Genomic DNA, 15461 nt, shown 5'->3' with positions numbered 1-15461 from the left:
TAGGAAGTGGCATCAGCTACTTGCTTGAAACTGACGATGTGCAGAATTCTAAGCTGACCTTACCTGTTTCCTGTTACCAGCTGACTTATGACTATCAGTTCGACTTTGAAGATGATCAGCACAAGATCCCCTGCCATTGTGGAGCTTGGAACTGCCGTAAGTGGATGAACTGACCAGAGAGAAGAATGGGGTGACAGAATGAATGGAGTAACGCCTCTATGACTAAGCTTGCTGAAATTCGACATCCCACCCAGAGCTGCTTCCAGTGAAGGCGCCTGCGCTTTTTATACATTCTGGCAGTTGCCTCATGGTTTCCTGTCATCGCCGTTCACGCTCTGGGAGCCAAAATGATGAAGGAATAGAACTGGATCTGACATCACTAACCAGCCGCTGCAGCCCCCACCCAACCCTGCTGCCTGGAGAACTAATAACAAACTATGAAATACGAGTCTTAAAGGATCTTCGTGATGCGTTCCAGTTAATGCCACAGTGATGTCGGATTTTACTTTCATGCCTTTTGCTGACTTTTTTATCCCTCAAATGCTTTTCATCGACTCCAAAAGGGATGTGCTGCTGCCCAGTTATGTACAGTGATGACCACTGAAGAGAGAGTAGCATGTGTTTCCCCTGTTTTAGTGTATATTTTCTTCCTTATTCCCCCAAATCATGGTCTCTTCCTGTGCACCAGTGATGATGAAAGATTGTGGATATTGGCTGGACAATCTAAAAATCAATTCGAAGTGTAACAGACCAGAGGCAGTGTGACACAGACGCAGCCACCTGCTCCCTGAAAGCAGACGGTTTGGATGCATTCAGGGTGGTAATTCTGACCCAGTCTACCTCATTTGAGTCAATTAGGACCTGTAGGCTTTGAAAGCTGCAAAGGACTGCTTTGGGGGGGGGGGGGGGTTAGAGGCAGAGGTGGAGACATTAATGGTTAATACTCTTTAAAAAAAAGCTGGGACATTTAAGCTGGTTAGCTGTATAATTTTTATAAATATATGAAATAACATGGAAGTGGTCAAAATAACCCTGATGGTGACCATGCCCAGTCTGGGGAGACCTGTGCATTTGAGAAACTGCATCAGTCAGACACCAGTCCTGAATGGTGAACTCCCACTGTTGTATCCGAGTCTCCATTTGAAGTAAAACACAAGACATTGGATTTTCTGTATATACATATACATGATGCACAACAAAATCCCAAAAGGTTATGGAGGTGTTTGTCTGATGCTCAAGACAAAGGGAACTTCACAACGTTCCTATTGCCAATAGACCATAAGAAAAGCTGACAGTGAGCCTATTGTGATGTGAGCTTCTCCCAGGAGACCCGCTGTATGTTACTGATTACTGTAGTGAGGCCTCCTTAACTTACAGCTGGTGTACTGACCTTTGCACCCCACAGCCAAATCCTCAGCCAATCATGGAAAGGTGATGGCTTTTCATTTTAAGGGCCTTTGGGGAAAAATTCTTAAAGGGCATTTAGTTTTCGGCTTTTTCGTGTGTGAGAGTGGGACTCTCCAAATGCACACATCTCGCCCCCTGATGTAAGCTGCAAGTGTACAAACTGTATATAAACAAGGGGAACAAAAGTTTCACCCCTTTTTAAACAATTAAAGTGAGAGAAATCATCCACTGGATATTGTTTTAATACAAGTATTAAATATATATATGAATATACACACATATAAATAGAACAGTCAAGAGACTATATGTATATGATTTTTTTTTTCCTTTTGCATTTAAGTTTTTTTCTATTAGCATTTTTGCTACGAGCTTGTATACTCCAGCAGTAAATTTTAGCTAAACACAGAAAGACTGTTTTGCCAATGACTTTGGCTAGAAGCAGGGCTGGATCACGTGGAACAGATCTTATGAGAGAATCTCCAATTGGAGAGGCCGTCTGCCTGTTTTTATTTCAATAAAGGAAAAAAAAAAAGATTGCAGGTAATGGTGCAATGATGTGTGATGCGGTTGTGTAGGTTTGTTTTTCCCTTCCTACTTGTACTGTTGTATATGCTACTGGTTGTGAATATGTACCAAAACGAGTCCCTGGGTTGTTCAGAGACTTCCCTGTTATGTGCACTCCTCAGAAGAGAAGAAACTTTGAAGGTCTTTTACTACCCTAGTGTCGTCATAACTATGCTTATTAATACTGGTAACTTTTTCTAGCCTATGGAAGTACAGTGTTGGATTAGTTTGTGTGGAATTACTATATATTCAGCCCGTTTTTATATTGTGTGATTTGACTTCAGCTATGATTTTGCGAGGAATCATGTTCTCAGTCAGTCATGTATTTAATTACAGCCCTGATAGTAACGTGTACACGCACTGTTTTTGACCAACAAACCTTTCGGGGGGGGTTGGTCTTTTCTTTTCTTTTCCTCCTAGGTGACTGACAAAACGTGTTGAATCTATATATACATAAATTATTTTTGACTATCCTGTTCTTCACATAGCTTTTAACTTAAAGATTGCCTATGTTCTTGAAGATTTTGAAAGCATTACCTTCTTTTTAAAGATGTTTAATCTGTACAGCAGAGTTACTTTTAGGAAAAATGCTAAATAAATGATCATTTTGATTCTATGTGGCATGTTTTGTATAATTTTGAATTGTACATATTTTTGACAATATGCCCTTTTTATTCCACTTTTTCCTCTCCCTCTCAATTTACATCTGTCTCCACTTCTGTAAAGAAATAAAGATGCATTTTAAATATAAGATTGAAGGTTTTTCCGTAAGTGTTTCCACGCTGTTTCCAGCTGCATAGGCAGTCACTACAGTTATCGGCAATTACAGAAACGGAAATCCCCCCCCCCCCGTCGGTCGCCTCCAGTGTGCGGCTCACACCTCTGATAGTTCTTAACTTCATTCTAACAAAGACAACATATTGAACGTTTGAAACTGAGAAAAGTTGTTTTATGAAAAATGTATGCTTAGTTTGAAATTGATTCCAGCAACAGGTTTCAGAAAAGTTCAGAAAAGGGAGAGGGGTATGTCAACCACTGTGTTGCATCACTTCTTGTAACAACACTCTAAACATTTGGGAACTGCGGAGACCAGATGCTGGAGTTTCGAAAGTGAAATGTTGGCCCATTATTGCCTGATACAGATTTCAACTGCTCAAGGGTTCAGTCTCCTTTGTCGTATTTTTCGTTTCATGATGAACCAAATGTTTTCAATGTTGCCCAAAAATCTGTATATATCGTTCAGTATTAATGGTGCCTTCCCAGATGTACAAGCTACCCACCCCATGGGCACTAATGCACCCCCCTCCCCTCACGGATGCTGGCTTTTGAACCGTCCACCGATTACAAGCTGGATGGTCCCTCTCCTCTTTAGCCTGGAGGACGCAGCGGCCATGATTTCCAAAAAGAATTTTAAATTTTCATTTGTTAGACCACAGGACAGTTTTCCATTTTGCCTCAGTCCATCTAAAATGAGCTCAGGCTCAGGGAAGTTGGTGGCATTTCTGGACCATGTTTAGATATGGCTTCTTTGCATGGTAACATTTCATCCTGCATTTGTGGATTTAGTGCAGAACTGTGTGCATAGACAATGGTTTTCAGAAGTGTTCCTGAGCCCATGCAGTGATTTACACTGTAGAATTATGTCTGTTTTTAATGCAGTGCCACCTTAGGACCTGAACATCACGGCTATCCGATATTGGTTTTTGGCCTTATCCCTTGAATACAGAGATTTCTCTGCATTCTCTAAATCTTTTGACATATACCGTCAATGATGAAATCCCCAAATTGCAATATTACATTGAGGAATATTATTTTTTTAAATTGTTGCACTATTTGCCCACACAGTCTTTCACAGAGTGGTGAACATCTCCCCAACTTCACTGCACAGAGACTCTGCCTCTCTGGGGGGCTCTTTTTATACCCAATCATCTTAGCAACCTGTTACTGATTAATCTAATGAGTTGTTAGATATTTAACTGGTGATTTGCTGTAACATTACACAACTTTTCCATTTTTTTTTTATTGTCCCTCCCCTAATATTTTTTAAATGCGTTGCATTTTCTCAATTTCAACATCTGATGTGTTGTTTTTGTTGTATTTTCAATTAAATATGGCTTATAAGATTTGCATTGTGTTGTTTTTATTTACTTTTTACGCACCACCCCAACTTTTCTGGAAAGGGGTTGTAAATGATAACTATACGGTAAAACAGCCAAACCTAGTATATTCACCACATATTATGAAACGCAAATGTTTAAAGTTACACTATACTATTTACGAATACACTATGGTACTAGCCCAACTTTCTTCGAGATTGACGTTAATTCGTATCTGAATATTGTCATTTTTACTGTGATGCGTTTCGAGTTACATGGCTCTGAATCTCACACTTTCACTAATTCTGCACTAACATTTAAAACCACTTTGTAATAACAATACTTATACGTGAAATACATGTAATCTGTGCTCCATACAGTCGACGAGTTGAACCACAAAGGGAGGAAATTAAAACGAAAACAACAAATAAGGGGCGACATTTAACAAACACCGTAGCAATGACGGCGGTCATGATGACTATAGCTGCGCATGCGCAGATGGTGTCGATACCGGAAGTAAACAAGGCGGGACGTGGTAGGCAGGTCTGTCAGCGTCAAGGCAAGATTTCAAAACCCGGCTCACCCACCCAATACCCGGCTGGCCGCGCAGCAGCCGCACAAAAGCAGCCGACGTGGAAAGTACGGGTGCTACGAGGTCGTGGGTGGTTAAATGCGCGGACAAAGCGGACCCGGCGAGTTGGACATGGAGAGCGTAAGTAGCGGCGGGTGGGCACGGCTCGTGCGCGAGCGGCCGCGCGGGGTCCGGGAAGCTGTTCTCACAGACAGGGTCAGTATTAGCGTCGCCGCTAAAGTGTGCGTATGCTTATTTATGCTGTTTCATTTGGTGTCCATAGACTCAAACAACAGCCCAGTGCGATATTTTGATAAATATACTTTATATAACACATCACAGATGTATTAAGCACAAAAATGCAGTAATCATATATACACGACATATAGTATGTGCTGTATGGAAGGGTTTTCAATCGCCCGTCCAGTAAGCGCAAGCTCAGTAAATACCAGTATAGTTAATGCTGATAGAGTATAACGTAAAATTCAGCAGGCTGTCTGCGTCTGAAGCGGGTAGCGTGTTCCGTCATCCTGCCACCTGAACCGCTGTGGCTGTCCGATCGGACGCAGTTACCTACTTACCGTGGTCTCATGTCACCCACTGATGGGAAATCTGTGGTTCGTCTTTCGGCCTTCGCCCCTGTCCACCTTCCTGCCCGTATTGATTTACAGGTTCACCTTCACCTAAATCGGCGCGTACTGCTTAATTGATGAACTGAAATGTAGGACTTTGACCCTTCCCGAATGGAACATACGTAATAAGGACGATGCTTTAAATTTGAGGTTCTGTTCCTGTTCTGCTTTATAACTGTTTTGCCGCGGTGATCTGAAAAAACGTTAACCAGTTTAATTATCTCAAGGTTTAGAACATCGAATTAAAACTGAATATGACATCGGGGGATAGACTTTAAGACACGACACTCTCGAGCCTAATGTTCAGTAACACTTTAATCGATGCAGTAGTTACACTTTTACATTTTATTGTGAACCTCTAGACACTTTCCTTAGCTGGTTGACTGACAGGTTGATTTGTTTGGACTGAGGTGGCGTATTTTGGGAAATGTGCCAAAATAAGCGTTTTTAATATCATTGTTTTCTTAAATTACTGAAATTCCAGATTTATTATTAATTGTCTATTAATAATTAACAATAACTTTATTATTAATCTGACCTAGCAGAGGAACGCTTTGCTTACTGGACATCCCATAATATAATTATAAGCTCTAGAAGTGTGTGTGTGACAACGGCTGGAAGCTCATGGTTAATCTGTTTTCAGGTCACTGCTCTTCCTGATGACCTGGAGGGGAAAAAGGAGATGGCAGCCGCAGAGGGTATGAACTCAGCGGAAATGTTCATGAGGGACCTTGACTTATTATTGTTTGTGTGTTGTTTTATTTAACGGGACAATGCATATTGATTACATTGCGGTAAATATACGAGAGTTAGCCGGAAGGCTAGTTTTCATCTGTACTCCCTGGGTTATTCTCCTTGTTAAGAGAAGAGCACATGCAAAGATAAAACCATTCAATGCAATAAAAATCATGAATGAATGATAGTCGTTTCAAAATGTGCAAAGGCAGGGAACTTTAAGCACCTGTCTGAATGGAAGTCTAATATATCACCAAGAACACACTGTGAGTACTGTACCTTTCCTTACAAGAGAGACGAGACTGTTCAGAGTCGGCAGAATCTCTCTCACATTTCCTGTGAGGGCAGCTGGACCATAATAGTCCTTCTGGGGATTTTGTACCAAAACAGGAAAATGCCCCTCTTAAGATCTGCTGTATGTTTATGTGATGATGGCAGCAAATGTGTCTTGTCTTGCGTGTAGATGCAGATAAGAACGTTTACACGCGCTTCATGAAATCCCATCGCTGCTACGACCTGGTGCCCACCAGTTCAAAGCTGGTTGTGTTTGACACCTCGCTGCAGGTGAGATTCTTAATAGCTCTGGTTTATTTGGAACTTTTATATTAAAATGAGTAAATTCAAAACACAAAATCCAGGAAATTGTTTTGTGTAGATAGACAGAAAAACATCTAAAGCTTTTCTATTCTTTTTCTCCTTCAGGTGAAAAAAGCATTTTTCGCTTTGGTGTCCAATGGGGTGAGAGCAGCCCCATTATGGGACAGTAAGAAGCAGTGCTTTGTGGGTAAGGCCTGCTACTGTAACTTTGTAAATGGCCACATTTCACCTGGGTAACTGGCTCCTCTAATGATGTTGCTTTTACAGGCATGCTGACCATCACTGACTTCATCAACATCTTGCATCGCTACTACAAATCCCCTTTGGTAAGATTGCCTTCTGCTGGACTCACTGTTATTGCTCCGTTGCCCCTGAATCCTCAGAACCACCAGGTCAGGATTTCTGTAAAGCCAGTAGGTCACATGTGCCATGTTGAAACAGGGCTGTGGTGTCCATGGTGGTTCATATTCTGCTTCCTTCTGCATGTTTCTGGTGAAATTGCAGGTTCAAATATATGAGCTGGAGGAGCACAAAATAGAGACATGGAGAGGTGAGCATTTTTTTTGCTGTTGTTTCCATCAGTAATATGTACACAAACAAAAGCTGAAAATTGCCTCTCCATTCCCCAGAGGTCTATTTACAAGACTCCTTCAAGCCCCTAGTCAGCATCTCCCCTGATGCCAGGTAAGCACTCCCCAACTCGCTCACCAGCTGCACTAGTCAGAGACCAGAGAACAGGCAGATCTTTTCCTCACACTCCCATAAATAATCTGTCTTATCTGAAATATAATGCGGAGATTTGGGTCTAGTACATCTGGCCGTATGCCCTTCACCCGTGTGTTTTTTTTTTTGGTGCTCTGGGGAGACGCTGTTGGCGTGGTCACCAGGAGTACCAGGGTATTACGATGAGGTTTTGAGTTAAACAGGAGCCCCCCCAGTGTGTCACTGCAGACCTGCCTGGGTGAGACATTGTCTCAGCTGTGCTGTTCTTGCTGCCCTTGAAGTCGGTGACCTTGTGTCACAGGTTTTAGTTTGAGACAGAACATGGTTTTCATCTGGTCAGCGCCACTCGCAGGGTGTCCTGCTCCAGAAATAATAGAATGGTTGCCCACGTTGCCCACGGTTTAGGCAGACGGGTGTGTCACTGGCTGCCTCTCCATTTCTCTGCCCGTCCCCCAGCCTATACGATGCCGTCTCTTCTCTGCTGAAGAACAAGATCCACAGGTTGCCCGTCATCGACCCTCTGACAGGCAACACCCTCTACATCCTGACGCACAAGAGGATCCTCAAGTTTCTTAAGCTCTTCGTGAGTGCCTGTTTCCTGGCTGTGCGGGTGCTGCCGCGCCAGCCTCATTCACCTGAACACCGCCTAGCTGCAGCTCCTGCATCCCCATTCGCTTTCCCTTCCTGATGACCTCATTAACATGCGGAACTCGCACCTCATTTTCAGTGGCTCCGTCCCCCTTGTCCTCTCTTGCTGTAGGTAACACGACATGCCTCCGAACTTGAACAATGCAGATTAGCAGCCCCTCCCCCAGCGAATGTGTGTGTGTGTGTGCTTTTTTTAATCTAGACACCATGTTTGAATAGTGTAGCTCTGATATACATAGACGTAAGTCCCTTTTGTCCTTCACGAATGTCTTTCCCTGTTATTGCTTGGACATAGCTAAACTGGGACCAACCCAGGCATACCTCTGAGGGGTACGTTCTTCTGGAAGGTCACACACTCCCATTTCATTGGTGGTCTTGGTCGACATAATACTCTCCTGGCTTTGGCAACTGGTATGTGAACACGGCCTCTGTCCCCTCCCGTCAGATTTCTGAGATGCACAAACCCACCTTCCTAAGTCAGACACTGGAGGAGCTCAATATCGGCACCTTCCACAAGATCGCCATGGTGCATGCTGACACGCCGCTCTACACAGCGCTGGGCATCTTTGTGGACCAGAGAGTGTCTGCGCTACCGGTGGTGGATGACAAGGGTGAGGGGGGCAGGTGGCAGGAAGGGTCCTCATTAATAAACATGAGGAGATCGTGTGACTGGTCATGTGATAGTGTCTCTGCAGCTGTAGTATGGACAGAGCACAGATTCCCTGTTTGGCTGTACATTTTCAGTGATGTGGATTTATAAAAGTATTAAATCAGTAATTAGTAACGATGTTTAAAAAAGATCTCAGTATTAGTATCACTGTATTATCGTGATGTACAATATAAATAAATATATATATATATATATATATATATATATATATATATATATATATATATATATATATAATATAATTTTTTTTTTTTTTTTTTTACAGGACGAGTGGTAGACATTTACTCCAAGTTTGACGTCATAGTAAGTATTAAGTCGGTGTTTGTATGTCCAACCTTGCTTGTGTTCTGCTTTATTGATGTTCTTTATTTATGCTGGTCATTACGCTGTCGGGGGGGGGGGAGCTGAGCCCCTCTGCAGGTTGATGGGGTTAAATTGGACTGTATGCATATTAACAGGTGTAGAAACTGGGGGGGGGCATGTACCCCCTAATGTTTAATTTGAATGTCATTCATCCTACTCAATAAATTGACCTTTATATTAAAATTATTGAACAGTGTCCCCCCCAATATGAAACCCTCACCTACTCCATTGCATATTAACACTGGGACTCACACACTGACTTGTACTGGAAATCAGACTCTGCATTCTCTACTGAGAGATTGGTCTGAATTTTGAGATGCTTTAAGTTATAATTGCGTAATAAAGAAAATGCCCCCTCTTTCAGTTATATGGTTCTATGGTTTTACAAACCAGGACATAAAAATCATCTGGTACTTACCAGTCTCTAAAATTATTTGTCTAACCTCAGATGCAAAACAACACAACTTAATCCACCGTGTCATTATTTATTTAACAAAAATGAAGCCAAAATGGAGAAGCCATGTGTGGGGAAAAAATAAGTACTAATTAAAAACTTGCTGATGATCAATTAATCAAGTGGATTAGCTCTCTTAATTCCCATGGAAGCACCAGAGGTGTACTTAATTTTTCACACACTGCTTTTGCATTTATGACTTAGATTTTGTTAAATAAATAATGACGGGGTGTAATATGTCATGTGGTATTATTCCTCTGAGGTTGTTTTTACTGTATTTTAGGACCTGGTAAGGATCAGGTTTTTTAATATTATGCCCTGATACTTAAAACCTCAGAACTGAAAGAGGGTGTAGTTTCTTTTTCACATGAATGTACATACATACTGAATTTGTTCAGCACTTAATCGCACAGTGGTTTTCCGAGGAACCGTAACTGAGGCTTGGAGGAAGCCAGTGTCCGGTCCAAAGTGAACGCGCCCTGATTTTGTGGTGTCTGTCCAGAACTTGGCGGCCGAGAAGACCTACAACAACCTGGACCTGTCGGTGACCAAGGCGCTGCAGCACCGTTCCCAGTACTTTGAGGGCGTCCTCACGTGCCACAGGAGTGAGACCCTGGAGACCATCATCAACAGGCTTGTGGAGGCGGAGGTACACACTTCTGCCTGCCCCCTGTGTGGAAAACCTTTAAGTGTCCCGGCTGTGTGAACTTGTCTTGCCCCCCCGCCCCCAGGTCCACAGGTTGGTGGTGGTGGATGAACAGGACGTGGTGAAAGGAATCGTCTCCTTGTCGGACATCTTACAGGCGCTGGTGCTCACTAATGGCGAGGGGGGTGAGTGTGGCAATCCCTCTGCTTTTTAACTGCATGTAGTTACATGGCCCAATGCTATAAATCCATGAGTTCAGTCGGATGTTCAGAAATGGTGCAGTTTAGCTTCTGTTTGTAGGTACCGCCTGAAGGTGGAGTTGAGATGAAGGTCTTCCGGCTCTTCCCTTTCGTTTGTGGAACGGCTGGGAGACAGAAGTGGGTTTGAAAAGTGAGAAGCACCAGCAGCCGTTACCCGTGTTCTACACGCCCCCTTTGAGCCCCGACTCCACCCCCTCCTGATACAAGCGAGCATCCAGCTTTTTGAACAGAGCAATAATCACAAAGGATGATTCACTGAAACCAGGCCACGGGGTCCACTGAGGAGCAGGACCACAGTAATCGCAGGGCAGTCTAGAGCAGATCACATCCCAATAACTACTTTTACCTTTTAGGCATATGAGGAAAAAAAAAATACAATTTAAACATATTTATGCAGTTACTTGAGTTAGGAATGATTGTTTCTCCATTGACAACGCGGTGATTTCACCTGTTTAAAGGCAGACATTGTTTCGTGCTCACTAAGGGATGCCATGTGGGTCAGGCATGGTGAGATGGGGGTCATGACAGCCAGTGACAGAAGCTGACCAGCACTGCAAACCTGCCGTCTGAAGTTTTGCTTTATTATTATACAGTTTATTCTGCAACAGTTTTTTTTTATTTTAATTTGCGAAGGATACAAACCATTTTGTGTTTTATGAGATCAGATTATATAGACTTGTTTGATATTTGACTTAGATATTTGGCATCATTACTGGAACGTTATTTGGGTATACCTTCAGTTTTATCCTTCCCCAGTGACATTTTTATTTTCTGTATTGGATGTAGATACACCATGGATTTATGGATATTTAAATTAACTTTCACAGGGGCTGCAGTCCTCACCCGCCCACTAGGTGTCAGCCTCTGCATTCGCAACCAAGTGCCAGTTAACCTAAATGTGTTTTATGTATCGGGCTCAATAAGCATGAGTACAGAATGTTTTGTAGGGACAGCAGGTCTGCTTGATCCCCAAAGGATTTCATGCAGCGTTCTGCTATTGAGTCAGTCCCTCCTGCATCATTAAAATCGTGGTCAGCGGTGGGATCTGACAAACCAGATACGTCATCAGAAGTAACTTCATGGTGAAGTCAGCCTTCAACACGAGACGAGAGGCTTCTTGAGCGATGCTTAGGAGCTTTCTGCACAAACGCCAATGCAGAACGCATATTTAGGTCATCTCACTGTGATCCAGTGCTTGCAGTGGATAAGGCATGCTGTTTGTTTGACCACAGGAATGCAAGTATGGTTAATAGGAATCTGTCAGAAGAGATTTCTCTGCATTTCAGAGCTTGCAGTTTTATTATATATTCATCTAAATCCAGAACCGTGACACATGTCCATGTTTGTTTAAGGTTACATTGCTCAGATTTCCCTAGTACCTCTTGCTGCATCCTCTCTCCGCGGTCATGGTAGGTTGGGGGGTGGTGTGTGGGAGGTGGCCCAGCCGTGAAGGCATTGGATGGGAAGCCTGGGTAAAAATGCTGGGTCACAGCAGGCTGGATAAATGCCCCCTTCGTTTGCTCAGCCATGCTCACTGAAGCATTTGAAAGACTCCTTAGTCAACCAGACAAACCACAGAGCGCTCAATTTCCCGTCAGACAACTGAACTATCGTCGCATTACCGATGCAGGTCCCGCATTCACAGCAACGTGGTCGGTCTTGACTCTTGATCTGCAGTTAATTAGATTCTGTTTGGTATTTCAATACATGAATAAATGTATGTGTTTATATACAAGTCATAATTATATCCATATTGTTTTTTTCTAATTCTATCAATATTAAGCATGAGCAATAAATTGTGCGTTGTACAGTATGTGGTCTCTCTCCTTGCCCTGGCATTCTGCAGGCTTCTCAGCTGCTTCTCAAACGTACAAGATCAGTATTGACCGTCTCACTGTGTCACAGACAGGCTTTACAATCAGCCTGTTTCTAAAGTATTTCTCATGCAGCAACTGAAGTATAGCTCACTTAAAAAAAAAATGACTAGGAAAAGATGTAGGAAAAAAAAATGCATTTATTTTATTTATCACCTATGTACATGTTTGCAAACTAGTCCTGAAAAGATTCTTTACACACATTTTGTAAAAGTTTTCTTAAGCTGTCCATTCTGGTAGGGATGTAAACCCAGCATCCAGGCCATTCCGCCTTTGGGTGAAGGAAGATGAACACTGAAGAAAGCTCAGTAATACTTCTCTCCGGGAACAAAAGGAGCCAAGCAGGAGAGGACTTCCACTCACGAAGGGAAGACTGAGCACAGACGCCCAGCTGGACGCTTTTGGCTTCTGTGCTTCATCTGAACTTAAAAAGGACTAGATGACACCCCTGCATCTCTGGTTTCCAGCTTCCTGCAATGCAAGCCAGACTCCCAAATACCTGTATACCAAGCAGCAAAATTTTCAGGCAAGTATATACGCCTTCCCTAGGTAGCCTCAAAATTAACATTTTAAAGAATAAATAAATAATATTACCAAGGTCAGACACCGTGGCTGGGAAGATACTCGTCCTCGGCTGATGGCATCGATAAACTTTCAGTAGTGTTTCATTGCCGAAAGGAGTTAAATTGTAGGGTGGCACGCTACAGATGTAAAAAGTGAAGCACCATTTACCCCCCCCCCCAGCCCAGAAGCACGACAGGACCAGGGGCTGGTGATGGGCTGCTGTGGGACGATGCCATCACCTGACACAGCAGACCAGTCACATATCGCCCCTGGTCTAAGATCACGCAGAAGTTTGGAACTGGGCTTGAGAAAGGACTTGGAAACAGCAGAATGGGGAGTGGAAAGATGTCAGATCACAGCTGAAGCATGGACAAAGTGTCCTGACCAACCTCTGGAGGAGGGGGGGGGGAAAGAAGACACCCCCTCCCCCACCGACTGAAAACCCCTGAGTACCATGCTTGTCAGTGACAAAATCAGTAAGATGGCAGCTACACCCACTGAGATCCTCTGAACGTCCTTCTCCCAGCAGCCACTGTGCAGTCAGACCCAGCCCACAACAGTCACCCTCCATGAAATCAAAATTTTTCAAAATAAACACAGATATATACAAAACAAATTCTAATTAAAATGGAAAATAAAAACCAAAGTTCCCCTGATTTCTCCTACCGACCAGCTACCTTCTACATTGAACTCTTTTCTATGGCAGCACTGGGCGTAGTTAATTTTCACGACAGCGCCATCTGTAGAGCATAAACGGGTAGCTCAACAACGCACATTATCATCCTGTACAGGATGCTTGAAACGCGTCCATCCTGCTTAATAGAACGACTGCTTATACTGGGATCCTGAGTTCGGTACTGGACTCAGAATCCAATAAATACAGTAACACCGCAGCCAGCAAGGAAGAGTTCATAAGCGTGAGTCACCCAGGTAGGTTCTTTTCTCTCTCTCTTGACTTTGATGAGCGACGCAGCTCCGTGCACCGCGGCTTCCCCAGCCGGAGGTGACGCATCTCGGAAGGGAAGGCGTTCTGCGCCCTGGTATCGTGCCAAGTACCGAACAGGCTTAATAAATAAACCGCAATCAAGCTACAGAAGCCGTACAGGTTTCAAAGTCCCAGTCCAATCAGCACACAGCCATGTAGTTTATATGAAAGAGGACTGTCTACTGAACCGTGCTATATTAAATATACATAATTTAACACAAAGCACCTCTTTAGGCAAGATAGAGACCTTTTTTGCACAACAGAATAATAGGACAAGATTACAGAGAGGCGAGTCTTATTCCACTGGCATGTGATGATGATCTTTATACCTAAATCTGAATATTCCTGCACTGTTAAAGGAACACAGCTGTAGTTATTGGGATACAGATGCAATATGTTTGGTTTTTAAGCTGTGACTAAACAAGCCTAAAACTGATATTTAAAAAACTAAATGACCACCCCTTGATGGACACACTACATAAAATACAGTATATACAGTTAGAATACACAAGGCAGGTTCAAGTGTCCTAATCACAATCAACTGTGATGGAAAAAATTTTAAAAAAATCAGCAGTACCTTAAGTTTCTAATTCTTAACAGCAAAAAAAATTATACACACAAAATTACAGCAGATCATTTCTAGACAGGAAAAAAATAATTGCAAGTTCAGTTACTTTCCATAGTATTTTAACACAGGAAAAATCGTATGCCTTACGTTGTAAAAACTATTTATAATTTGCATATTGAGGAGGTAAAAACCATTCATAGACCGAGACACTGACGTCCAATAAAAATGCATCATTTCATAAAATAAAGCACAGAATACGAGGCAGGTGCCCCCACACTCGCTCCTGAGCTCAGCCCCATCCCCGATTAAGACCGCAGACTGACCGGGTGCGTTCTGTACCAGCAAACCGCCGTGCATTTTAACCGTCAGATTACAGTCTGAAGTTTCCACAGGACTTATGAGTTTATATACTGTACCGGTCAGCGTCCATAACCAGCATCACTAGTGCTAATACACTTATCACATCACCAGTGAATCTGATATTTAATACATCACATTAATGCTCAGATGAGGATTTCAGGAACCAATACAGCAAATCAGTAAGTGGTCAACATTGTCAGAAAGGGTCACATCCATCCAATTTCCAGGCCACTTGTCCAGCAGAGGGACGGAGGGGGGTGAGCTTCTGCGGGCCACGTTACCGATGATCACCACTGGAGTCGCCCTGCCACTTCAGGTTCCCCTCTGAATCACGCGCCATCGGCACCCGGACCTTAAAGAGCGTAATGATGAATGGGGACTCAATGTGGACCCACCCCAAACCCACATTCGCTGCAGCACTCCTGTTCGCGTCGGATGGCCACTTCCTACAGACAAGCCATTGGCGTCGCAAACCTAAGAAGACAGGGGGCGCCAGTCCCCCCAAGCCCACCCCACAGAAGAATACACACCCCCCCATTTTGATTTAGAAGCTGAAGCCTGACCCCTCAGCTCAGCAGAAATACTCCAGTGTTACTCTGTCCCTCGACGGAGGGAGATTAACTTCCAGCTTTGTTTCATTCTTGGTCTCCACCTCTGTCTGCCATGACCTACACGCAGATGGTCCTTAGCTTAACAGTCTGTGACAAAGAGTTTACAAAGAATCAGGGTCAACCCCCACCCCCC

General features: G+C 43.3%; 2 protein-coding genes across 3 annotated transcripts in view; both read left to right on the top strand.

Annotated features, from left to right (window-relative positions):
- The window catches only part of LOC125723584 (histone-lysine N-methyltransferase 2D-like), a 33224-nt gene extending 30502 nt beyond the window's left edge, over window positions 1–2722 (top strand). For both annotated transcript variants that reach the window (XM_049000316.1, XM_049000317.1), the window contains exon 55: window positions 81–2722. In XM_049000316.1, coding sequence (XP_048856273.1) covers window positions 81–173 — 93 coding nt within the window. In that variant the 3' untranslated portion in view covers window positions 174–2722. The remainder of the gene's footprint in view (window positions 1–80) is intronic.
- Window positions 2723–4571: 1849 nt separating this feature from the next.
- prkag1 (protein kinase, AMP-activated, gamma 1 non-catalytic subunit) lies at window positions 4572–12027 on the top strand. The gene is made up of 13 exons (XM_049000322.1): window positions 4572–4854; window positions 5914–5968; window positions 6469–6569; window positions 6708–6789; window positions 6870–6928; window positions 7107–7152; window positions 7232–7286; window positions 7782–7908; window positions 8419–8584; window positions 8909–8946; window positions 9963–10109; window positions 10192–10291; window positions 10407–12027. Exons 1-13 carry the CDS (start codon window positions 4738–4740, stop codon window positions 10415–10417), a joined length of 1104 nt encoding a protein of 367 aa, XP_048856279.1. The 5' UTR covers window positions 4572–4737; the 3' UTR covers window positions 10418–12027.
- The last annotated feature ends 3434 nt before the right edge of the window (window positions 12028–15461 follow it).

This window comes from Brienomyrus brachyistius, unplaced genomic scaffold (assembly GCF_023856365.1).
Source record: "Brienomyrus brachyistius isolate T26 unplaced genomic scaffold, BBRACH_0.4 scaffold50, whole genome shotgun sequence".
Taxonomy (NCBI): domain Eukaryota; kingdom Metazoa; phylum Chordata; class Actinopteri; order Osteoglossiformes; family Mormyridae; genus Brienomyrus; species Brienomyrus brachyistius.
This window is presented reverse-complemented; position numbering and strand designations above follow the sequence as displayed.

What these genes read in the sequence shown, in the direction of transcription:
- prkag1 (XM_049000322.1), top strand. Translation starts at nt 4,738, where the DNA reads ATGCGCGGACAAAGCGGACCCGGCGAGTTGGACATGGAGAGCGTAAGT. An exon ending in GCTACTACAAATCCCCTTTG is followed by an intron (nt 6,929 to 7,106) that starts GTAAGATTGCCT and finishes GTGAAATTGCAG; the next exon opens with GTTCAAATATATGAGCTGGA. An exon ending in ACCGGTGGTGGATGACAAGG is followed by an intron (nt 8,585 to 8,908) that starts GTGAGGGGGGCA and finishes TTTTTTTTACAG; the next exon opens with GACGAGTGGTAGACATTTAC.